The following is a 24,023-nucleotide window of genomic DNA, read 5'->3' as shown; positions in this document are numbered from 1 at the left end:
GGGTGAGGTCATCAGGAGGAGTCTTATCTCATCTGATCTTATCTTGTCTTGTCTTTAAAAGGAAAACGTGTCCAGATGTGAGACACAGTCTTTCTGGTCCAGAGTCTTTCTGGTCCACCATTTTCTCCTTTTGGGAGCCTGAACAGTTTTTATTCTAATTTCTATTTCATTTGTTTTCAGAACAAAATAGAACATGAATCAGAATCGTGTTCATTTTAACAGGTTCTACACTCAAGTGTTTCCCATCGTGGCCTTTATGGTGGAGGGCTGACGGAGGCAAGGTATGGACATACATACCATGATGTTCTACACGCCCAGGAACCTTTTTCACATTCAGGCTCAACATGTTTTAACAGAGTTTCTCCGTCCTGATCGATTCACTTTCCTTGTTCTCCTTGTTTATTTCTGGGAACTATGTTGAACCAATGATCTATAGATCAGCTTGTACCGTTGACGAGTCAGAGCCTCGTTCCCTGCTGTAAATAGTTTCAATCAGTATTTGTCTCATCATAGAGACTTTGAGGACTGTGATGCTACATGCTACATGCTAAGGAGTTTCAGGGCTCACACACTGTTTGTCCTGTGTTGACCAGGCTATACGTTGTCCTGTGTTGACCAGGTTATACGTTGTCCTGTATTGACCAGGCTATACGTTGTCCTGTATTGACCAGGTTATACGTTGTCCTGTGTTGACCAGGTTATACGTTGTCCTGTATTGACCAGGCTATACGTTGTCCTGTGTTGACCAGGCTATACGTTGTCCTGTATTGACCAGGCTATACGTTGTCCTGTGTTGACCAGGCTATACGTTGTCCTGTATTGACCAGGCTATACGTTGTCCTGTGTTGACCAGGCTATACGTTGTCCTGTGTTGACCAGGTTATACGTTGTCCTGTATTGACCAGGCTATACGTTGTCCTGTATTGACCAGGCTATACGTTGTCCTGTGTTGACCAGGTTATACGTTGTCCTGTATTGACCAGGTTATACGTTGTCCTGTATTGACCAGGCTATACGTTGTCCTGTGTTGACCAGGCTATACGTTGTCCTGTATTGACCAGGCTATACGTTGTCCTGTATTGACCAGGCTATACGTTGTCCTGTATTGACCAGGTTATACGTTATGTTGATACGAGGTTCTCAGACGTTCCACCAACCTTCTGCCTGATGATCCAAACTTCCCTCTCACATGAAATCTGCTTGCCTAATGCAGCCGCCCCAGAATAGCCTCCTGATGATGGTGGGGGTGGGGGGGGGGGGTGGGGGTGAGGGGGTGAGGGGGTGAGGGGGTGAGGGGGGGGTCTGGACGAGAGTGAGGGCACTGCTCCTGGCCAGCTCCTCTTTCTCCAAACTTGAGCCTCCCTCCTTCACTCTAGACTCTCTCTATCTCCTTATTGAGTGCCAGTGGAAGGAGGGGTGGGGGTGGTGGGTGGGGTGGGGGTGGGGGGTGGGGGGGGGGGGGAGGCGGCCTCGCCTCCGACCGTGCCCTCCGGCCAATCAGACGGCCGAGCAGATCAAGTGTCACTATAACAGAAGGACATAATCAGCGCGGTAAGTTTGCAGAACCTTACAGCCTGTCTTGGCCAGCAGGAGCTCGCTTCGTTCGGCTTTTCTGAGGTAAGGAGGGTGAGAGGGTGAATGGTGGAGAGGAGGGTGAGAGGGTGAATGGTGGAGAGGAGGGTGAGAGGGTGAATGGTGGAGAGGAGGGTGACAGAGTTACGGACTGTTTTTGAGCAACATATGTATTTAGAATGACAAAATGAACACAATTCAACTGGGATGACAGAGTGAATGTCAGAGAGGAGGAGGATGAGTGTGACTGGTAGAAACGATGAGAGGGTGAAGTGTTGGGATGGAGGGTGAGAGGGTGAAGGGTTGGGATGTAGGGTGAGAGGGTGACTGGTAGGGATGTAGGGTGAGAGGGTGAAGGGTTGGGAGAGATTCCGGCCCCACTGAGACCAACGTGAGTCTGAACGGGCCTGGGCTGCTGGACTTCAGCTGGACTCTGGGATCCAGAACTGATCCTGAGCTGAAGTCCAGACTTTGCTCTGAGTTCGTTGCTAAATTGTGTTTCTGTCTTCCTGCAAAGTCCAAACTGGCCCTGAACCTGGGAGGGTTCCGGGTTCCTCGTCTGTTGTTGTTGCTGCCGGCGTGGGTGGGTGGGGGTCCAGGGACCCTGGGGGGGGGGGGGGGGCGGAGGTTCATACCTGAGGGATTTACAGGAGCTTAAGCCTCTGAAGCAGCTTTCCGCTTCAGGAGGTAGAAGACGATACTAATGAGTTATGCAACAACGAGTCATGTTGTTGTTTCTGGAATCTTAAGTCCCGAATGTCTCTGGTCTCGGTTCCGCGTGTCGGGATTATCTCTCGTCAAGCTGCAAACGCAGCCGGCATGTTTACAGACCGGAGAACCCATAGCTGCAGGATAAACACTGAAACACCTGGAGCAGGAGATCCAGCAGGAGATCCAGCAGGAGATCCAGCTTCAGGGTGTGAAGGAACTGCCTCAACACCAGGTGTTTGTGGTGGTTCCTGATTACCGTTGCATGTAAACTTATTGACGTTGGAATTTACGAGTTCCAGAGAACCAATGGCAGGAAGCCATGAGACCTTTGACCTTCACTTCACGTTTGAGGGTTTATTTTAAATTGTGCAGCGGAGCGGTGGTGGAGGACGGGGGGTCTCGCAGGAGCACTGCCACATATGGACATGGAAACGTTCTCGTGGGTCACGGTCCAAGGAAAGGAACCCAATCTTCAAGATGGAGGGTCCCCTGAAACCGGATCTGAGCCCCGTGCAGCTGTCCGTTGGAAATAGCTGTAGAACCGGGACGTCTTAGCGGCGGCCCTCGCGCCGCCGCGGCTAACGACAAACTGATCTCAGGTCTCAGCACCAACAGGTTCCACCACAGTGGAACCATGAGTTTGTCCCCGTGAGACACACCGTCCTCTGTGGACGACCTGTCCTCCCAGCATCCTGGACCCTTCAGGTCTGGTGGGGGAGCTGAAGCATCCTGGACCCTTCAGGTCTGGTGGGGGAGCTGAAGCATCCAGGACCCTTCAGGTTCCAGGACCCTTCAGGTCTGGTGGGGGAGCTGAAGCATCCTGGACCCTTCAGGTTCCAGGACCCTTCAGGTCTGATGGGGGAGCTGAAGCATCCTGGACCCTTCAGGTTCCAGGACCCTTCAGGTTCCAGGACCCTTCAGGTCTGGTGGGGGAGCTGAAGCATCCAGGACCCTTCAGGTTCCAGGACCCTTCAGGTCTGGTGGGGAAGCTGAAGCATCCAGGACCCTTCAGGTTCCAGGACCCTTCAGGTCTGGTGGGGGAGCTGAAGCATCCTGGACCCTTCAGGTTCCAGGACCCTTCAGGTCTGGTGGGGGACCTGAAGCATCCTGGACCCTTCAGGTCTGGTGGGGAAGCTGAAGCATCCTGGACCCTTCAGGTCTGGTGGGGGAGCTGAAGCATCCTGGACCCTTCAGGTCTGATGAGGGAGCTGAAGCATCCTGGACCCTTCAGGTCTGGTGGGGGAGCTGAAGCATCCTGGACCCTTCAGGTCTGATGGGGGAGCTGAAGCATCCTGGACCCTTCAGGTCTGATGGGGGAGCTGAAGCATCCTGGACCCTTCAGGTCTGGTGGGGGAGCTGAAGCATCCTGGACCCTTCAGGTCTGGTGGGGGAGCTGAAGCATCCTGGACCCTTCAGGTCTGGTGGGGGAGCTGCCAAGCGTCTGCAGCTTCAGCGACGTGTTTCTACGGATTAATAAAATCCGTGACGCCTCCGATGCAGGAGAAACGTGAAACGTGGGCGTGGAGTCGCGCCTCTTCTCGCCAACAGCTGAAAACACGTCGACATAAATCTAAGTTTGGCTCCCGTCTCAACTTCTCCTGAGAGAAGCAGAATCTGGAGCGAAGCTCACGTTTCAGCCTCACGTCTAATTATATCTGGAAAAAGTTGGACGTGAGGATTCTGCCATTAAAACACAAACCTGTAACTCCTACGTCTCAACTGACCGACAGATATAACTCTCCTAGTTGTGGTGAGTCAGGGTGGGGGGGTTGGTTAGGGTGGGGGCAGTCAGGGTGGGGGGGGGGGCAGTCAGGGTGGGGGGGGGCAGTCAGGGTGGGGGGGGCAGTTAGGGTGCGGTCAACAGCACATATTCAGGAAATCTGCAACTTAATCCTGAGCTATAAATAAAGCGGAGAGACGCTCGCCGTTGACTTGAAGCGACTTTAACTTCCTGTCTTCTCCCACAATTCCAGGTTGCAAAGTCCACTGTCACCATGTCCGACACCGAGGAAGTGTGAGTACTGCTCTTCACTGTCCTGGTGGCGAGTCTGATCAAAGAGCTCCAGGCCGGTCGTGACTCCAGGTCCTGGTCTGGACTCCCCACTTTGTATCGCCTTCAACCAATTCAACCAATAAAACCAAGCGACCAGTCTGAGCATCAGTGATTCCTTTTGTAAAAGATGCTAATCCATGACAATAGATTAGTACTTTTGTTGTTCATTTATCATAATTTCAAATTGAAATTCTCTAAACCAAATCCGTCCTAAAGATCAGGGAAACAAATGATGTCATCATGAGCAGCGTTATGCAGACGATGGGATGTTTTGATCAGACGACCGCCACCAACACAAAGTGGAACCGAGAGCTTTGGTCTTACAGTTGCTTTGTTTGTGTGTTGCAGTGATCAGGTCGAGGGTAAGTAGCGTCTCCTTCCCCGTTCCAAACCAAAACCTTCCAGTCCCAGCAGCAGGTCCCGGCGCCGGGGGGGGGGGGGACACGCCCTGCTCGCCCCAGGACCACCTGTGATTCCTGCCTAACCCACTCTCTGTCCCCTCCTAGTGGTGTGCACTGGACAGTTGGTATGTTTGCAGGTTTGGCTTGACTCCTCCAGGTTCCCGTTGTTGCCGTAGCGCTTCCTCATCAAGCAAACCTGCACATACGTTTCCCCTCCTCGCTGTGGCGCCACTGCAGGCTCCGCCCCCTGGCAACAGGACAGTGTCCCACCCGGCTGAGTGTCGCCACAAACCAGTGGCCCTGGCCTGTTGCCAGGGGGCCCTGCAGCCCTGCAGCCCTGCGGCCCTGCAGCCCTGCATGACCCTCAGCAGCGGTCCGGTCCTCCTGAGCCGAGCCGGACTGTGGCGGACTCCAGAGTCCCGCGGCTCCGGACGGCCCAGGAGGACGGCTCTGAGGACGCTAAGCATGGATCCCCAGTGTACCCACACTTTGCTGTAACGTTCTGACAAAGTGGGTACAGACGGGATCTGTTGATCTTGTCCTTCTGCTCCTCTCTTTCTCGGCTGGACGTGAAGAATTCGATGGTAAGACGGCCGGCGAGGCACTGATACTAATCCGCCAGGCACCGTCCAGGACGTGTGCTCTTACCTCCTCGTGGTTCAGCCTCACTGTGCATGACACTAACGCCCCGCGCCACCCAAACGCCGTCACACGTGTCGGGCGGCCATTTTGCTGCAGGACAGGGTGGGAGCGGTTGGAGCTGCAGTGCAGGTTTTCCCCAGGAAGCGACTTCGTCTCGTCATCGACCACTGACCTTTTCCCTCTTGTAACCGCCTGCCGTCTCACCTGCTCTAGCGCCCCCCGGTGGCAGTACAACCTCCTCATATCTCACATCTACTCACCACCGACCACTCTCTTCCTCCCCCTCTCCCCCTCCCCCCCCCCCCCCCCCCCCTCGCCTCCATTAACCCTCTCACCGCCCTTCCTCTCCCCTGGTGACTCGCCGCATGTTGTGTAGCTGTAGAGGAGGAGGTAGTAGAGGAAGTAGAGGTGGCCCCTGAGGCGGCCCCTGAGCCAGAGGCAGAGCCAGAACCAGAGCCAGAACCAGAGCCAGAACCTGAGGTAGAACCAGAGCCAGAGCCAGAGCCAGAGCCAGAGCCTGAGCCTGAAGGTATGTGGCATGTGAAGGGGGGCCGGGGCAATTCTATCACCTTTTCACAGGCATCAGGTGCGCTGGAGTGGCGAAGCCGGCCCCACGCCGCTAATCCTGACCGCACACATGCTCACATGTCTGCTAGCGCTAATGCTACCTTCCTTTCACCTCTGGACACACACACACACACACACACACACACACACACACACACACACACACACACACACACACACACACACACACACACACACACACACACGCACTCATCTTGACGACACTGATGTTGGACAGCTGATATTTTAATGACCAAAGGTTAGGGTTAGGTTAGGCTGAAGGTTTTTCCTCAGAGGATCCAGATGTGGAGAGGTCCAGTAGATCCAGTAGACCCAGTGGATCCAGTGGATCCAGTAGACCCAGTGGATCCAGTAGATCCAGTAGACCCAGTGGATCCAGTAGATCCAGTAGGTCCCGTGGACAAACAGGATCTGGTGACACCAAGCTGAGACGTCAACCCACCGGGGATGTCCCGCCAAAATAAAATGCTGGAAATACCAGTTAGTCTGAGTGTGAAGAGGAACTTCCTCCAGGAAGGTTTTTATTAGAGACGACTTCTGGATCCTCGTTTGGTTCCAGACGGTTCTGGAGGAAGTTTAAAAACCAAAACCTGAATCGCAGGACTCGTTTCATCAGTCTGCATCATCTCACCAATATAAAGCTCTATGTTGCATAACTCTACTTTCCTGTAATTCAGTAAACTTCTGGATGAACTAGCATCAGCTGACAGAAAGGAAGCTAACATAATGCTAATGTGATGCAAGCTAACAACAACAAGCTAGCACTTCCCCGTGTTTCATTTCTCCATGAGATACTAAAGCGAAAAAAAAACCTTCCCAGAGTGAAAACGACGGGTTTCAGGTCCGACGTGAACAGTTTGACAGGTTTTCAAACACAGCAGGTGATGATGATGATGATGATGATGATGATGATGAGCAGCTTCGTCTCCTGCTAGTCGACCAGTCGCTCTTTCACCACGAGGAACAAAATATCAGCGTCTTCCATCAGTGTCCGACTCCTCATGCATGTTGCTCCTCCAGGGTTTCACATCTGATGACGACCATCAGATTCACCTGAACGTCTCGCCGCTGCTCTGCAGGAATAACGACTGTCCAGCACGTCTAAAGCCTTTTCTCTTTTTGAAGACAACCTGTCAGTGCTTGAAGTTAAGATGTTGCAGTCACAGGCCTTTGTTGATGAATTGAGACTAAGTTCATCAACCTTCATTAACCTCCAGCCAGTTCACCAATAACACGTATTGACCGTGGCTTCAGAAGTCCGTCAGCAGAACGCAACTCTTCATGTGTTTTCTCGTGCAGCAATTTGAGAAGAAGTGAGGAAACTGCTGCTTTCAGCTCAGTGCTTCAGTGTTCATGTCACTCCTTCCTCTTGTTGCTCCAGACCGAAGGCATGTGAAGGGTTGGTTCTCTCTCTGGAGACTTTAAGCCTTAACGTCACAGAACCGTTGGTAAATTCTCAAATACAGCTCGAGCTGGATGAAAGAGCAGCTCCAGCTGTTGGCCCCGGTCCAGCTGTTGCTCCGGGGGCTCTGCCTGCCGAGGGGAACTATTTGAGAATGTACCGGCGGAGCCGCCGTTCTCAGTGTTCTGGATGTGAATCTGCTGCCACCCGAACGCAGCCGCTAACACTCTGTCTATTCTGCTTTATGTTTCGGATGCTTGCTGCATGCAGAGGCCGTTGAAGAGGAAGGTATGTAGATTCTTTCATAAAAAAAACACTTTTTCAAATCTGAAATCTGTCTATCTGGTTTTGGTGGGCCTCCAGTTGTCCAGGTCTGACGTCTGTCCTCAGGGATCACCTGCCCGTCTTGTCGTCCTCAAACTGCCCGATTGGCGCTGAAACGTTGAAAATGTGAGGCGGCGATCAGTGAGGGATCGTGAGGAAAATGCTAAAGCTGCTAGTGGAGATGAAGGGTAGCGACAGTGAGGCGCTAACAACCTGCTTGGGCGCAGCGACCCACCGGGACTCTTGCTACGTCACCCGTCCTCTGCATGGCATGGCGCCGCCACATTCTGGGTTAACGGCAGGAAGGACATGGGACCAGGACTCTGTCTTGCTCGTGTCGACCGTTTTGGGGTCAAGCCGAAAAGATGAAAGCAGAAAAATGAGACGTAAATGAAGAGAGAAGCTTTCAGACGAATCAGAACTGATTTAGTCTTTTCTTAAGGGATTGTTGAACGTTTGCTCTCATTTCATTCTAACTTGACACTGACTGTTACTGAATCTAATCTGTCATTTCAAAACAACCATGTGACGCCTGAGAAGTCGTTTGGTTTCTAACCCGATCACATGTACTTGTCCCCTCTTCATTTCCTAACCTGCAGAGGAGAAGCCAAAGTTCAAGTAAGTTTCCTCCTTCCTTGCTTCCTGTTGATAATCTGATCCGACTCAAAGGACCAAAGAAAACCAATCAGATCACTGACATTGACAATAAGCCCCGCCCCCTTCTCCACAGGCCCACTGCTCCTAAGATCCCCGACGGTGAGAAAGTGGACTTTGACGTGAGTAGGAACCAAGCAGGGAACTTCCTGTGTGTCTGCTGGGAACTTCCTGTGTGTCTGCAGGGAACTTCCTGTGTGTCTACAGGGAACTTCCTGTGTGTCTGCAGGGAACTTCCTGTGTGTCTGCTGGGAACTTCCTGTGTCTGCAGGGAACTTCCTGTGTGTCTGCTGGGAATTTCCTGTGTGTCTGCAGGGAACTTCCTGTGTGTCTGCAGGGAACTTCCTGTGTGTCTGCTGGGAACTTCCTGTGTCTATAGGGAACTTCCTGTGTGTCTGCTGGGAATTTCCTGTGTCTGCTGGGAACTTCCTGTGTGTCTGCTGGGAATTTCCGGTGTGTCTGCAGGGAACTTCCTGTGTGTCTGCAGGGAACTTCCCGTGTGTCTGCAGGGAACTTCCCGTGTGTCTGCAGGGAACTTCCTGTTGGCTGAAACTTGTGTTGGCGCCCCCTGCAGGACATCCAGAAGAAGCGGCAGAACAAGGACCTGGTGGAGCTGCAGGGGCTGATCGATGCTCACTTTGAGTGCAGGAAGAAGGAGGAGGAGGAGCTGATTGCCCTCAAGGAGAGAATCGTGAGTGATCAATAGACTCCGGAGAGCCGCTGATCAATGGGTTTGATGGAGGGCTTTGGAAGCCGTCAGTCTACAAAGAGACTGGTCAGAGTGTGACGGACGTTGCCGCCCTGCAGGAGAAGCGTCGCGCTGAGAGAGCCGAGCAGCAGAGGGTCCGGGCCGAGAAGGAGAAGGAGCGGCAGGCCAGGAGGGAGGTCAGTGGGCCTGCTGCTACTTCCTGTCTGCACTCACTTCCTGTCTGCACTCACTTCCTGTCTAAACTCACTTCCTGTCTGCACTCACTTCCTGTCTGCATTCACTTCCTGTCTGCATTCACTTCCTGTCTGCACTTACTTCCTGTCTGCACTTACTTCCTGTCTGGAGTTACTGTTACTTCCTGTCTGCACTTACTTCCTGTCTGCACTCACTTCCTGTCTAAACTCACTTCCTGTCTGCACTCACTTCCTGCCTGCACTCACTTCCTGTCTAAACTCACTTCCTGTCTGCACTCACTTCCTGTCTGCATTCACTTCCTGTCTGCATTCACTTCCTGTCTGCCCTTACTTCCTGTCTGCACTTACTTCCTGTCTGGAGTTACTGTTACTTCCTGTCTGCACTTACTTCCTGTCTGCACTTACTTCCTGTCTGGAGTTACTGTTTCTTCCTGTCTGCACTTACTTCCTGTCTGCACTTACTTCCTGTCTGGAGTTACTGTTACTTCCTGTTTGGAGTTACTTCCTGTCTGCACTTCCTTCCTGTCTGCACTTACTTCCTGTCTGCACTTACTTCCTGTCTGGAGTTACTGTTTCTTCCTGTCTGCACTTACTTCCTGTCTGCACTTACTTCCTGTCTGCACTTACTTCCTGTCTGGAGTTACTGTTTCTTCCTGTCTGCACTTACTTCCTGTCTGCACTTACTTCCTGTCTGCACTTACTTCCTGTCTGGAGTTACTGTTACTTCCTGTTTGGAGTTACTTCCTGTCTGCACTTCCTTCCTGTCTGCACTTACTTCCTGTCTGCACTTACTTCCTGTCTGGAGTTACTGTTACTTCCTGTCTGCACTTACTTCCTGTCTGGAGTTACTGTTCCTTCCTGTCTGCACTTACTTCCTGTCTGGAGTTACTGTTCCTTCCTGTCTGCACTTACTTCCTGTCTGGAGTTACTGTTCCTTCCTGTCTGCACTTACTTCCTGTCTGGAGTTACTGTTACTTCCTGTCTGGAGTTACTGTTACTTCCTGTCTGCACTTACTTCCTGTCTGGAGTTACTGTTACTTCCTGTCTGCACTTCCTTCCTGTCTGCAGTTACTGTTACTCCCTGTCTGGAGTTACTTCCTGTCTGTAGTTACCTGCAGTCTGTGTTACTAGCATCTCACGCGGAGCTTTATTTTGAAGGAGGAGAGGCGGAACCGGGAGGAAAGTGATGCTAAGAAGAAGGCTGGTGAGGAGGCCAAGAAGAAGTCTGCTCTGTCCAGCATGGGCTCCACCTACAGCAGCCACCTGCAGAGGGTCCGCACACACACACACACACACACACACACACACACACACACACACACACACACACAGGTTAACATCTGGTGTGTGTGTGTTAGGCCGACCAGAAGAGAGGAGGAAAGAAAGAGACTGAGAGAGAGAAGAAGAAGAAGATCCTGGCCGCCAGACGCAAGGCGCTGAACATCGACCATCTGAACGACGACAAGCTCAAGTATGACCCCGTACTTACCCCACCGGGGGGGGGGGGGGGGGCTACTTACCCTCCACCAGGGGGGGCTATTTACCTCCCAGCCTGTAGAGTGGCAGCACCCCCCCAACCCTAACCCCATGATCTTCATTAATCCCAATGTCCTTATCTAATGTCCTTATCTAATGTCCTCAATCTAATGTCCTAATCTAATGTCCTTATCTAATGTCTTTATCTAATGTCCTTATCTAATGTCCTTATCTAATGTCCTTAATCTAATGTCCTTATCTAATGTCCTTAATCTAATGTCCTCAATCTAATGTCCTAATCTAATATCCTAATCTAATGTCCTTAATCTAATGTCCTTATCTAATGTCTTTATCTAATGTCCTTATCTAATGTCCTTATCTAATGTCCTTAATCTAATGTCCTTATCTAATGTCCTTATCTAATGTCCTTATCTAATGTCCTTAATCTAATGTCCTAATCTAATGTCCTTAATCTAATGTCCTTATCTAATGTCTTTATCTAATGTCCTTATCTAATGTCCTTATCTAATGTCCTTAATCTAATGTCCTTATCTAATGTCCTTATCTAATGTCCTTATCTAATGTCCTTATCTAATGTCCTTAATCTAATGTCCTTATCTAATGTCCTTAATCTAATGTCCTTATCTAATGTCTTTATCTAATGTCCTTATCTAATGTCCTTATCTAATGTCCTTAATCTAATGTCCTTATCTAATGTCCTTATCTAATGTCCTTATCTAATGTCCTTAATCTAATGTCCTTATCTAATGTCCTTATCTAATGTCCTTAATCTAATGTCCTTATCTAATGTCCTAATCTAATGTCCTTATCTAATGTCCTTAATCTAATGTCCTTAATCTAATGTCCTAATCTAATGTCCTAGTCTAATGTCCTAATCTAATGTCCTTAATCTAATGTCCTTATCTAATGTCCTTAATCTAATGTCCTTATCTAATGTCCTTATCTAATGTCCTTAATCTAATGTCCTAATCCAATGTCCTTAATCTAATGTCCTAATCTAATGTCCTTAATCTAATGTCCTTATCTAATGTCCTTAATCTAATGTCCTCAATCTAATGTCCTAATCTAATATCCTAATCTAATGTCCTTATCTAATGTCCTTATCTAATGTCCTTATCTAATGTCCTTATCTAATATCCTAATCTAATGTCCTTAATCTAATGTCCTTATCTAATGTCCTTAATCTAATGTCCTCAATCTAATGTCCTAATCTAATATCCTAATCTAATGTCCTTATCTAATGTCCTTATCTAATGTCCTTATCTAATGTCCTTATCTAATATCCTAATCTAATGTCCTTAATCTAATGTCCTTAATCTAATGTCCTTATCTAATGTCCTTAATCTAATGTCCTTATCTAATGTCCTAATCTAATGTCCTTAATCTAATGTCCTTAATCTAATGTCCTTATCTAATGTCCTAATCTAATGTCCTTAATCTAATGTCCTTATCTAATGTCCTTATCTAATGTCCTTATCTAATGTCCTTAATCTAATGTCCTAATCGAATGTCCTTATCTAATGTCCTTATCTAATGTCCTTATCTAATGTCCTTATCTAATGTCCTTAATCTAATGTCCTAATCTAATGTCCTAGTCTAATGTCCTTAATCTAATGTCCTAATCTAATGTCCTAATCTAATGTCCTTAATCTAATGTCCTAATCTAATGTCCTTAATCTAATGTCCTTAATCTACTGTCCTAATCTAATGTCCTAATATAATGTCCTAATCTAATGTCCTTAATCTAATGTCCTAATCTAATGTCCTAATCTAATGTCCTTAATCTAATGTCCTTAATCTACTGTCCTAATCTAATGTCCTAATCTAATGTCCTAATCTAATGTCCTTAATCTAATGTCCTTAATCTACTGTCCTAATCTAATGTCCTAATCTAATGTCCTAATCTACTGTCCTAATCTAATGTCCTTAATCTAATGTCCTTATCTAATGTCCTTATCTAATGTCCTAATCTACTGTCCTAATCTAATGTCCTAATCTAATGTCCTAATCTAATGTCCTTAATCTACTGTCCTAATCTAATGTCCTAATCTAATGTCCTAATCTACTGTCCTAATCTAATGTCCTAATCTAATGTCCTAATCTAATGTCCTTAATCTAATGTCCTAATCTAATGTCCTTATCTAATGTCCTTAATCTAATGTCCTTATCTAATGTCCTTATCTAATGTCCTTATCTAATGTCCTTAATCTAATGTCCTAATCTAATGTCCTAGTCTAATGTCCTTAATCTAATGTCCTAATCTAATGTCCTAATCTAATGTCCTTAATCTAATGTCCTAATCTAATGTCCTTAATCTAATGTCCTTAATCTACTGTCCTAATCTAATGTCCTAATATAATGTCCTAATCTAATGTCCTTAATCTAATGTCCTAATCTAATGTCCTAATCTAATGTCCTTAATCTAATGTCCTTAATCTACTGTCCTAATCTAATGTCCTAATCTAATGTCCTTAATCTACTGTCCTAATCTAATGTCCTAATCTAATGTCCTAATCTACTGTCCTAATCTAATGTCCTCATCTTAATTTGTCCTCCCTTGATGGACAGGTTAGCCAGAGAGGACTCTAGCCTGACTTGATACTTGCTTTCATGTCCACTTTTTTAAAATTATAAATTATAAAAATCATTCATACTATCGTACTTTGGTACTTTGGTACTTTGGTACTTCGGTACTTCGGTACTTTGGTACTTCGGTACGTCAGATCGTTGGTCTGTATTTTGCTGCTGCGACAAGAAGAATCCGACACTCGTCACAATCTATTGTTTACAGTTTGACTGAATCTCATGAAGAATAAAGTTAACAAACAAACAGGAAGCAGAACAGGAAGTGGAACAGGAAGTGGAGCAGGAAGTGGAGGAAGTGGAGCAGGAAGTGGAGGAAGTGGAGCAGGAAGTGGAGCAGGAAGTGGAGGAAGTGGAACAGGAAGTGGAGCAGGAAGTGGAGGAAGTGGAACAGGAAGTGGAGCTGGATGTGGAGCAGGAAGTGGAGGAAGTGGAACAGGAAGTGGAGCAGGAAGTGGAGGAAGTGGAACAGGAAGTGGAGCTGGATGTGGAGCAGGAAGTGGAGGAAGTGGAACAGGAAGTGGAGGAAGTGGAACAGGAAGTGGAGCAGGAAGTGGAACAGGAAGTGGAGCAGTAAGTGGAACAGGAAGTGGAACAGGAAGTGGAACAGGAAGTGGAGCAGGAAGTGGAACAGGAAGTGGAGCAGGAAGTAGAGCAGGAAGTGGAACAGGAAGTGGAACATGGCTCGGATGGCGAGTTGTGAAAGCTGCTGTGTGATGAAAGGTCCTGATGACTGTTGTTTGCAGGGACAAGATCAAAGAGCTTCATGAATGGATGACCCAGCTGGAGTCGGAGAAGTTCGACCACACGGAGAGACTGAAGAGGCAGAAGTATGAGGTGAGCCGGCGTCAAACTACCAACCCACCATGATGTCACCATTTCCTCCAAGTCCAGCTTTCATTCAGAAACACTGTGAAGGAAAACAGATTCTGTTCTCAAGTTAACTTTTACAATTACAATTACATTACATTAGATTAGATTACATTAGATTACATCATATTATATTATATTTAATTATTTAATTCATTCATTAATTCAGTTTGGAGGTTTTTTCTGAAAACAAAACCCAAAAACTTCAGGCGATAAAATCTGGAAGATTCTTGAGGATCTTGGCTGAAGATGATCAGCCTGTCGTCACGTTCTCGTCACGTTCTCTCATCACGTTCTCGTCACGTTCTCTCATCACGTTCTCGTCACGTTCTCTCATCACGTTCTCGTCACGTTCTCGTCACATTCTCTCATCACGTTCTCGTCACGTTCTCGTCACATTCTCTCATCACGTTCTCGTCACGTTCTCGTCACGTTCTCTCTTCATGTTCTCTCTTCACGTTCTCTCTCTACATCGTCACATTGCCTCGTCACGTTCTCTCATCACGTTCTCGTCATGTTCTCGTCACGTTCTCGTCACGTTCTCTCATCACGTTCTCGTCACGTTCTCTCATCACGTTCTCGTCATGTTCTCGTCACGTTCTCGTCACGTTCTCTCATCACGTTCTTGTCACATTCTCGTCACGTTCTCGTCACGTTCTCTCGTCACGTTCTCTCGGCACGTTCTCTCTTCACGTTCTCTCTCTACATCGTCATATTGCCTCGTCACGTTCTCTCTTCACGTCGTCACGTTCCGTCACGTTCCATCACGTTCCGTCACGTTCCGTCATGTTCCGTCACGTTCCGTCATGACCTGGTCTTGTTTGCAGGTCACGACTCTGCGTAAGAGAGTGGAGGAGCTCAGTAAATTGTAAGTCGCTGCTAGCTGCTAGCTGCTAGCTGCTAGCTTCAGGCCCGCTTGCATGTCAGCATGAAGGACAGTTGGGGACAGAGCGTCTCTAGAGGACAGAGCGTCTCTACAGGACAGAACTCTCCACACGGACAGGGACGGTTTGTTCCCAAAGGTGTTTCAAAGAAGAGCAGGACTTCTTCTACGTTCTCATGGTTCCAACATGTTTGACAGGATCTTCAGCCTTCAGTCATGTGTGAATGTTACAGGATGTAGGATCTTCAGCCTTCAGACATGTGTGAATGTTACAGGATGTAGGATCTTCAGCCTTCAGACATGTGTGAATGTTACAGGATGTAGGATCTTCAGCCTTCAGACATGTGTGAATGTTACAGGATGTAGGATCTTCAGCCTTCAGACATGTGTGAATGTTACAGGATGTAGGATCTTGAGCCTTCAGACATGTGTGAATGTTACAGGATGTAGGATCTTCAGCCTTCAGACATGTGTGAATGTTACAGGATGTAGGATCTTCAGCCTTCAGACATGTGTGAATGTTACAGGATGTAGGATCTTCAGCCTTCAGACATGTGTGAATGTTACAGGTCAGTATGAAGCTCAGGTTTGACTCCAGCAGGAGGATTAATGTGGTTTCAGCTGATCTGAGTGCTGAAACTTTTCTAGTGGAGTTCAGCCTTTGATCCGGAAGAGTTCAGTCTTTGATACGCTACAGTTCAGCCTTTGATCCGGTACAGTTCGGCCTTTGATCCGGTACAGTTCAGCCTTTGATCCGGTTCGGTTCAGCCGGTGATCCGGTCCAGTTGAGCCGGGGCAGCGGGGGCGGAGTCACAAGGTAACGCCGTGTGGTCCTGCTGTGTCCTCCAGGTTCTCACGTACAGGAACCGCATTGACCAGTTGCAGAAGCAGTAAGTAACGTCTCTGGTAACCAACAACAGTTTACCACCGGTAACTGTTTCTGTGTCGAGTGAAAGTTTATCTCTTCAACACCATTGACCAGCAGGTCATAACCAGCAGGTCATAACCAGCAGGTTATAACCAGCAGTTTATAACCAGTAGGTTATAACCAGTAGGTTATAACCAGCAGGTTATAACCAGCTGGTCATAACCAGCAGGTTATAACCAGCAGGTCATAACCAGCAGGTTATAACCAGCAGGTCATAACTAGCAGGTTATAACCAGTAGTTTAAAACCACTAGGTTATAACCAGCAGGTCATAACTAGCAGGTTATAACCAGTAGGTCATAACCAGTAGGTTATAACCAGTAGGTCATAACCAGTAGATTATAACCACCAGGTCATAACTAGCAGGTTATAACCAGTAGGTTATAACCAGCAGGTCATAACCAGTAGGTCATAACCAGTAGGTTATAACCAGCAGGTTATAACCAGCAGGTTGTAACCAGCAGGTTATAACTAGCAGGTTATAACCAGGAGGTTTTAACCACCAGGTCATAACCATTAGCAGGTTATAACTAGTTACAGGTAATAACCAGTAGCAGGAAATAACCAGCAGGTTATAACCAGTAGCAGGTAATAACCAGCAGGTTAAAACCGATAGCAGGTTATAACCAGTAGCAGGTTATTACCAGTCGCAGGTAATAACCAGCAGGTTATTACCAGTTGCAGGTAATAACCAGTTGCAGATAATAACCAGTAGCAGGTAATAACCAGCAGGTTATAACCAGCAGGTTAAAACCGGTAGCAGGTTATAACCAGTAGCAGGTAATTACCAGCAGGTTATAACCAGTCGTAGGTAATAACCAGCAGATAATAACCAGCAGGTTATAACCAGTCGTAGGTAATAACCAGCAGGTAATAACCAGCAGGTAATAACTAGCAGGTTATAACCAGTAGCAGGTAATAACCAGTAGCAGGTAATAACCAGCAGGTTATAACCAGTAGCAGGTAATAACCAGCAGGTAATAACCAGCAGGTAATAACCAGCAGGTTATAACCAGTAGCAGGTTATAACCAGTAGCAGGTAGTAACCAGCAGGTAATAACCAGTAGCAGGTAATAACCAGTAGCAGGTTATAACCAGTAGCAGGTAATAACCAGCAGGTGATCCAGTACCTGGGGAAGGATGAGAGTTCAGTTCTCGGTTTGGCTTCAGTCCAGCTGATCATCCTTCTTTTATTGCTACTCACCCTCTGATTGGTTGGCTCACGGTCGTTCTGATTGGCCGGCTGGTAAGTACTGCATGGTTTGTGTGGCCCAGCTTGCTCCACCGCCCTGAGCTAACCTTCCTGAACTGTGGGAAGTGAGTGACGTAGTGACGTAGTGACGTAGTGACGTAGTGACGTAGTGACGTGTGTCTCGTTTCCTTTGTACAACAGCAGCAAGAAGGGCGCCGCCTCCCGCCGCAGGAAGTAATCCGCCCCGGCTCGTCGCCGCTCAGAAACCAAACCGCCATGGTCCCGGACACACGCCTGACGAAGCAGAGCGCACAGTGGCGACGGACGCAGCTCAGAAGAAGAAACCAGCAACGCTGAGGGTCACCCTGCGCTTACCGACCCACCTCATCCTCCAACAGCTAGTAACCAGGAGTTCCCCTGCTGGTTAACATCTGGTAACCAGGAGTCCAGCTGCTGGTCAACATCTGGTAACCAGGAGTTCCCCTGCTGGTTAACATCTGGTAACCAGGAGTTCCCCTGCTGGTCAACATCTGGTAACCGCGCTAACTCGCCTCCGCTGTTTGGTTCTCAGTATTTTTGTAAATAAAGTGTGACTCTTCAAGCCTTGCCTGTAGAGCTGTTGTCATTCACAAAGCAATAAAGTTCAGTATTTGTAGGGTTGAACTCGTTTCTTCACCTCCCAGTTCAGTTTAGCGTTTAGACGAAGAACGTTTTCACCGTCACACAGGAAGGAAGGTTCCACGTTCTCCTCACCGCCATGGTTGCGTAATAACATTCCATCCCTGTGTCGTTTTCAGCCCTGCCTACATTTTACCGTACTCCAACATAGTTGGTCTGGGTGGGCTTACCTTACCTTACCTTACCTTACCGTACCATACCGTACCACTCAGGGGTGTACTACAGTGAGACCGAGGCTAAGACGGCAAAGACCCCTGAGCTCGGTGAAACGACCAGAGCTGTGATTGTAGAAAGGTTTCCAGTGACAGCGTGACGTTTGATTGAGACGACGGTTCAGGAGAGGACGGTTCAGGAGAGGACGGTTCAGGAGAGGACGGTTCAGGAGAGGACGGTTCAGGAGACGACGGTTCAGGAGACGACGGTTCAGGAGAGGACGGTTCAGGAGAGGACGGTTCAGGAGAGGGCGGTTCAGGAGACGACGGTTCAGGAGAGGACGGTTCAGGAGAGGACGGTTCAGGAGAGGACGGTTCAGGGGAGGACGGTTCAGGACACGACGGTTCAGGAGAGGACGGTTCAGGACACGACGGTTCAGGAGAGGACGGTTCAGGAGAGGACAGTTCAGGAGAGGACGGTTCAGGAGACGACGGTTCAAGACACGACGGTTCAGGAGAGGACGGTTCAGGAGAGGACGGTTCAGGACACGACGGTTCAGGAGAGGACGGTTCAGGACACGACGGTTCAGGAGACGACGGTTCAGGAGAGGACGGTTCAGGACACGACGGTTCAGGAGACGGCGGTTCAGGAGACGACGGTTCAGGAGAGGACGGTTCAGGACACGACGGTTCAGGAGAGGACGGTTTAGGAGAGGACGGTTCAGGAGAGGACGGTTCAAGACACGACGGTTCAGGAGACGACGGTTCAGGAGAGGACGGTTCAGGAGAGGACGGTTCAGGAGAGGGCGGTTCAGGAGAGGACGGTTCAGGAGAGGACGGTTCAGGAGAGGACGGTTCAGGAGAGGACGGTTCAGGAGAGGACGGTTCAAGACACGACGGTTCAGGAGAGGACGGTTCAGGAGAGGACGGTTCAGGACACGACGGTTCAGGAGACGGCGGTTCAGGAGACGACGGTTCAAGACACGACGGTTCAGGAGAGGACGGTTCAGTAGAGGACGGTTCAGGAGAGGACGGTTCAAGACACAACGGTTTAGGAGAGGACGGTTCAGTAGAGGACGGTTCAGGAGAGGACGGTTCAGTAGAGGACGGTTCAGGAGAGGACGGTTCAGTAGAGGACGGTTCAGGAGACGACGGTTCAGGAGAGGACGGTTCAGGAGACGACGGTTCAGGAGACGACGGTTCAGTAGAGGACGGTTCAGGAGAGGACGGTTCAAGACACGACGGTTTAGGAGAGGACGGTTCAGTAGAGGACGGTTCAGGAGAGGACGGTTCAGTAGAGGACGGTTCAGGAGAGGACGGTTCAGTAGAGGACGGTTCAGGAGACGACGGTTCAGGAGAGGACGGTTCAGGAGACGACGGTTCAGGAGACGACGCTTCAGTAGAGGACGGTTCAAGACACGACGGTTCAGGAGAGGACGGTTCAGGAGAGGACGGTTCAGGAGAGGACGGTTCAGGAGACGACGGTTCAGGAGAGGACGGTTCAGGAGAGGACGGTTCAGGAGAGGACGGTTCAAGACACGACGGTTCAGGAGAGGGCGGTTCAGGAGAGGACGGTTCAGGAGACGACGGTTCAGGAGAGGGCGGTTCAGGAGAGGGCGGTTCAGGAGAGGACGGTTCAGGGGAGGACGGTTCAGGAGAGGACGGTTCAGGGGAGGACGGTTCAGGAGAGGACGGTTCAGGAGAGGACGGTTCAGGGGAGGACGGTTCAGGAGAGGACGGTTCAGGGGAGGGCGGTTCAGGAGAGGACGGTTCAGGAGAGGACGGTTCAGGAGACGACGGTTCAGGAGAGGACGGTTCAGGAGACGGCGGTTCAGGAGAGGGCGGTTCAGGAGAGGACGGTTCAGGAGACGACGGTTCAGGAGACGACGGTTCAGGAGAGGACGGTTTAGGAGAGGACGGTTCAGGAGAGGACGGTTCAAGACACGACGGTTCAGGAGACGACGGTTCAGGAGAGGACGGTTCAGGAGAGGACGGTTCAGGAGAGGGCGGTTCAGGAGAGGACGGTTCAGGAGAGGACGGTTCAGGAGAGGACGGTTCAGGAGAGGACGGTTCAGGAGAGGACGGTTCAAGACACGACGGTTCAGGAGAGGACGGTTCAGGAGAGGACGGTTCAGGACACGACGGTTCAGGAGACGGCGGTTCAGGAGACGACGGTTCAAGACACGACGGTTCAGGAGAGGACGGTTCAGTAGAGGACGGTTCAGGAGAGGACGGTTCAAGACACAACGGTTTAGGAGAGGACGGTTCAGTAGAGGACGGTTCAGGAGAGGACGGTTCAGTAGAGGACGGTTCAGGAGAGGACGGTTCAGTAGAGGACGGTTCAGGAGACGACGGTTCAGGAGAGGACGGTTCAGGAGACGACGGTTCAGGAGACGACGGTTCAGTAGAGGACGGTTCAGGAGAGGACGGTTCAAGACACGACGGTTTAGGAGAGGACGGTTCAGTAGAGGACGGTTCAGGAGAGGACGGTTCAGTAGAGGACGGTTCAGGAGAGGACGGTTCAGTAGAGGACGGTTCAGGAGACGACGGTTCAGGAGAGGACGGTTCAGGAGACGACGGTTCAGGAGACGACGCTTCAGTAGAGGACGGTTCAAGACACGACGGTTCAGGAGAGGACGGTTCAGGAGAGGACGGTTCAGGAGAGGACGGTTCAGGAGACGACGGTTCAGGAGAGGACGGTTCAGGAGAGGACGGTTCAGGAGAGGACGGTTCAAGACACGACGGTTCAGGAGAGGGCGGTTCAGGAGAGGACGGTTCAGGAGACGACGGTTCAGGAGAGGGCGGTTCAGGAGAGGGCGGTTCAGGAGAGGACGGTTCAGGGGAGGACGGTTCAGGAGAGGACGGTTCAGGGGAGGACGGTTCAGGAGAGGACGGTTCAGGAGAGGACGGTTCAGGGGAGGACGGTTCAGGAGAGGACGGTTCAGGGGAGGGCGGTTCAGGAGAGGACGGTTCAGGAGAGGACGGTTCAGGAGACGACGGTTCAGGAGAGGACGGTTCAGGAGACGGCGGTTCAGGAGAGGGCGGTTCAGGAGAGGACGGTTCAGGAGACGACGGTTCAGGAGACGACGGTTCAGGAGAGGACGGTTCAGGAGAGGACGGTTCAGGAGACGGCGGTTCAGGAGACGGCGGTTCAGGAGACGGCGGTTCAGGAGACGACGGTTCAGGAGAGGACGGTTCAGGAGAGGACGGTTCAGGAGAGGACGGTTCAGGAGAGGGCGGTTCAGGAGAGGACGGTTCAGGAGAGGACGGTTCAGGAGAGGACGGTTCAGGAGACGGCGGTTCAGGAGAGGACGGTTCAGGAGAGGACGGTTCAGGAGAGGACGGTTCAGGAGACGGCGGTTCAGGAGACGGCGGTTCAGGAGACGGCGGTTCAGGAGAGGACGGTTCAGGAGAGGACGGTTCAGGAGAGGACGGTTCAGGAGAGGACGGTTCAGGAGAGGGCGGTTCAGGAGAGGACGGTTCAGGAGAGGACGGTTCAGGAGAGGACGGTTCAGGAGACGGCGGTTCAGGAGAGGACGGTTCAGGAGAGGACGGTTCAGGAGAGGGCGGTTCAGGAGAGGACGGTTCAGGAGAGGACGGTTCAGGAGACGGCGGTTCAGGAGACGACGGTTCAGGAGACGGCGGTTCAGGAGAGGACGGTTCAGGAGAGGACGGTTCAGGAGAGGACGGTTCAGGAGAGGACGGTTCAGGAGAGGACGGTTCAGGAGAGGACGGTTCAGGAGAGGACGGTTCAGGAGAGGACGGTTCAGGAGACGACGGTTCAGGGGAGGACGGTTCAGGAGAGGACAGTTCAGGAGAGGACGGTTCAGGAGAGGACGGTTCAGGAGAGGACGGTTCAGGAGAGGACGGTAAAGGAGAGGACGGTTCAGGGGAGGACGGTTCAGGGGAGGACGGTTCAGGAGAGGACGGTTCAGGGGAGGACGGTTCAGGAGACGACGGTTCAGGAGACGACGGTTCAGGGGAGGACGGTTCAGGGGAGGACGGTTCAGGAGAGGACGGTTCAGGAGAGGACGGTTCAGGGGAGGACGGTTCAGGAGAGGACGGTTCAGGAGAGGACGGTTCAGGGGAGGACGGTTCAGGAGAGGACGGTTCAGGAGAGGACGGTTCAAGACACGACGGTTCAGGAGACGACGGTTCAGGAGAGGACGGTTCAGGAGAGGACGGTTCAGGAGAGGACGGTTCAGGAGAGGACGGTTCAGGGGAGGACGGTTCAGGAGAGGACGGTTCAGGAGAGGACGGTTCAGGGGAGGACGGTTCAGGAGAGGACGGTTCAGGAGAGGACGGTTCAAGACACGACGGTTCAGGAGACGACGGTTCAGGAGAGGACGGTTCAGGAGAGGACGGTTCAGGAGAGGACGGTTCAGGAGAGGACGGTTCAGGAGAGGACGGTTCAGGAGAGGACGGTTCAGGAGACGACTTGGCGAGGTTCTCATCCAGTCCAAATCAAACTACTATTAATAACCTCCACGATCCATATGGTAAGTCGACATTGTATTTATTTCCTTGGAACTCGGTGCTCGGCGGCCAAAACCAAAATTAATATTTACAGCAAGTGAGGAAAAAAAGACTTTACATGCGAAAACCAAACCAAACAACAGCTGATCTCAGCGGACGTCCTCCAGGAGTCCTGTGGCCTGCTGGTCCCCCGAGCGCCTGCAGGGACAGACTCTCCTGATGCAGCTTCTCACCCCCCCCCCCCCCCCCCCCCCCCCCCTGCAGGGACAGACTCTCCTGATGCAGCTTCTCCCCCCCCCCCCGTGTGGGATGACTTCTCCCAGCCAATCAAATCAATGATAATACATTTTCACCTCCTTTTTTAAACGGATCCTCAATTTTTCTTCTAAAGTAAACAAAAACATTTTCCACAGCAAAACAGCAAATAATTCCCTTCAAAAAGAAAAATAAATAATTATTCAAAAGTCCTCGTGATCACATGACCACGCCTCCGTGCGGGTGAGCTACATAGTCACGGAGTTAGCTCCGCCCCCTCTTAGCTCTCCACTGCTCTGAGGCTCATGTCACGGTAAGCGTCTCCTGTGTGTGTGTATGGATGGGTGAATGTGTGAATGTGTTAATGTGTGAATGTGTGAATGTTTGTGCAGGTAAACCCCAGCAGCCAGGTGTGCACCCCTGTCTGGCTATGCTAACGGTTGGCTAAGAGGGCGATGAGCTAATTGAATGACTTGATGTGAAGTACGGAGGCAGTGAGGAAGTGAGTGTGACGTATGTTTGGGTGTAGCTGCACGCCGCAGGGGGTGTGACGCTGCCCTGGTACTGACGGCGCTGCTCCGTCACAACGGCGGTTCAGGAGAGGACGGTTCAGGAGAGGACGGTTCAGGAGAGGACGGTTCAGGAGAGGACGGTTCAGGAGAGGACGGTTCAGGAGAGGACGGTTCAGGAGACGACGGTTCAGGAGAGGACGGTTCAGGAGAGGACGGTTCAGGAGACGACGGTTCAGGAGAGGACGGTTCAGGAGAGGACGGTTCAGGAGACGACGGTTCAGGAGAGGACGGTTCAGGAGAGGACGGTTCAGGAGAGGACGGTTCAGGAGAGGACGGTTCAGGAGACGACGGTTCAGGAGAGGACGGTTCAGGAGAGGACGGTTCAGGGGAGGACGGTTCAGGAGAGGACGGTTCAGGAGACGACGGTTCAGGAGAGGACGGTTCAGGAGAGGACGGTTCAGGGGAGGACGGTTCAGGAGAGGACGGTTCAGGAGAGGACGGTTCAGGAGAGGACGGTTCAGGAGAGGACGGTTCAGGAGAGGACGGTTCAGGAGAGGACGGTTCAGGAGAGGACGGTTCAGGAGACGGCGGTTCAGGAGACGGCGGTTCAGGGGAGGACGGTTCAGGAGACGGCGGTTCAGGAGAGGACGGTTCAGGAGAGGACGGTTCAGGGGAGGACGGTTCAGGAGAGGACGGTTCAGGAGACGACGGTTCAGGAGAGGACGGTTCAGGAGAGGACGGTTCAGGG

The 24,023-nt window shown here is 50.6% G+C and overlaps 1 protein-coding gene across 4 annotated transcripts; it reads left to right on the top strand.

The window, feature by feature from the left end:
• Positions 1-1,595: 1,595 nt before the first annotated feature.
• Positions 1,596-17,577, top strand: LOC308148748 (troponin T, fast skeletal muscle isoforms-like; the record flags this gene model as incomplete). 4 transcript variants are annotated; one of them, XM_080522255.1, is made up of 14 exons in its annotated part: positions 1,596-1,617; positions 4,257-4,297; positions 4,685-4,698; positions 5,756-5,908; positions 7,640-7,657; positions 8,293-8,311; positions 8,424-8,469; positions 8,922-9,038; positions 9,155-9,232; positions 10,409-10,522; positions 10,609-10,721; positions 14,077-14,167; positions 15,933-15,973; positions 17,404-17,577. In XM_080522255.1, exons 2-14 carry the CDS (start codon positions 4,278-4,280, stop codon positions 17,438-17,440), a joined length of 861 nt encoding a protein of 286 aa, XP_080378381.1. In that variant the 5' UTR covers positions 1,596-1,617; positions 4,257-4,277. The 4 variants fall into 4 exon arrangements, with proteins under 4 accessions (XP_080378381.1, XP_080378382.1, XP_080378380.1 ...); XM_080522256.1 differs by lacking the exons at positions 15,933-15,973; positions 17,404-17,577 and adding an exon at positions 15,028-15,072 and having other exon boundaries at positions 1,603-1,617; XM_080522254.1 differs by lacking the exons at positions 1,596-1,617; positions 15,933-15,973 and adding an exon at positions 15,028-15,068 and having other exon boundaries at positions 4,263-4,297.
• Between the last annotated feature and the right edge of the window lie 6,446 nt (positions 17,578-24,023).

The sequence above is a fragment of the Blennius ocellaris genome, assembly GCF_963422515.1.
Source record: "Blennius ocellaris genome assembly, contig: SCAFFOLD_50, whole genome shotgun sequence".
In the NCBI taxonomy this organism is placed as follows: domain Eukaryota; kingdom Metazoa; phylum Chordata; class Actinopteri; order Blenniiformes; family Blenniidae; genus Blennius; species Blennius ocellaris.
This window is presented reverse-complemented; position numbering and strand designations above follow the sequence as displayed.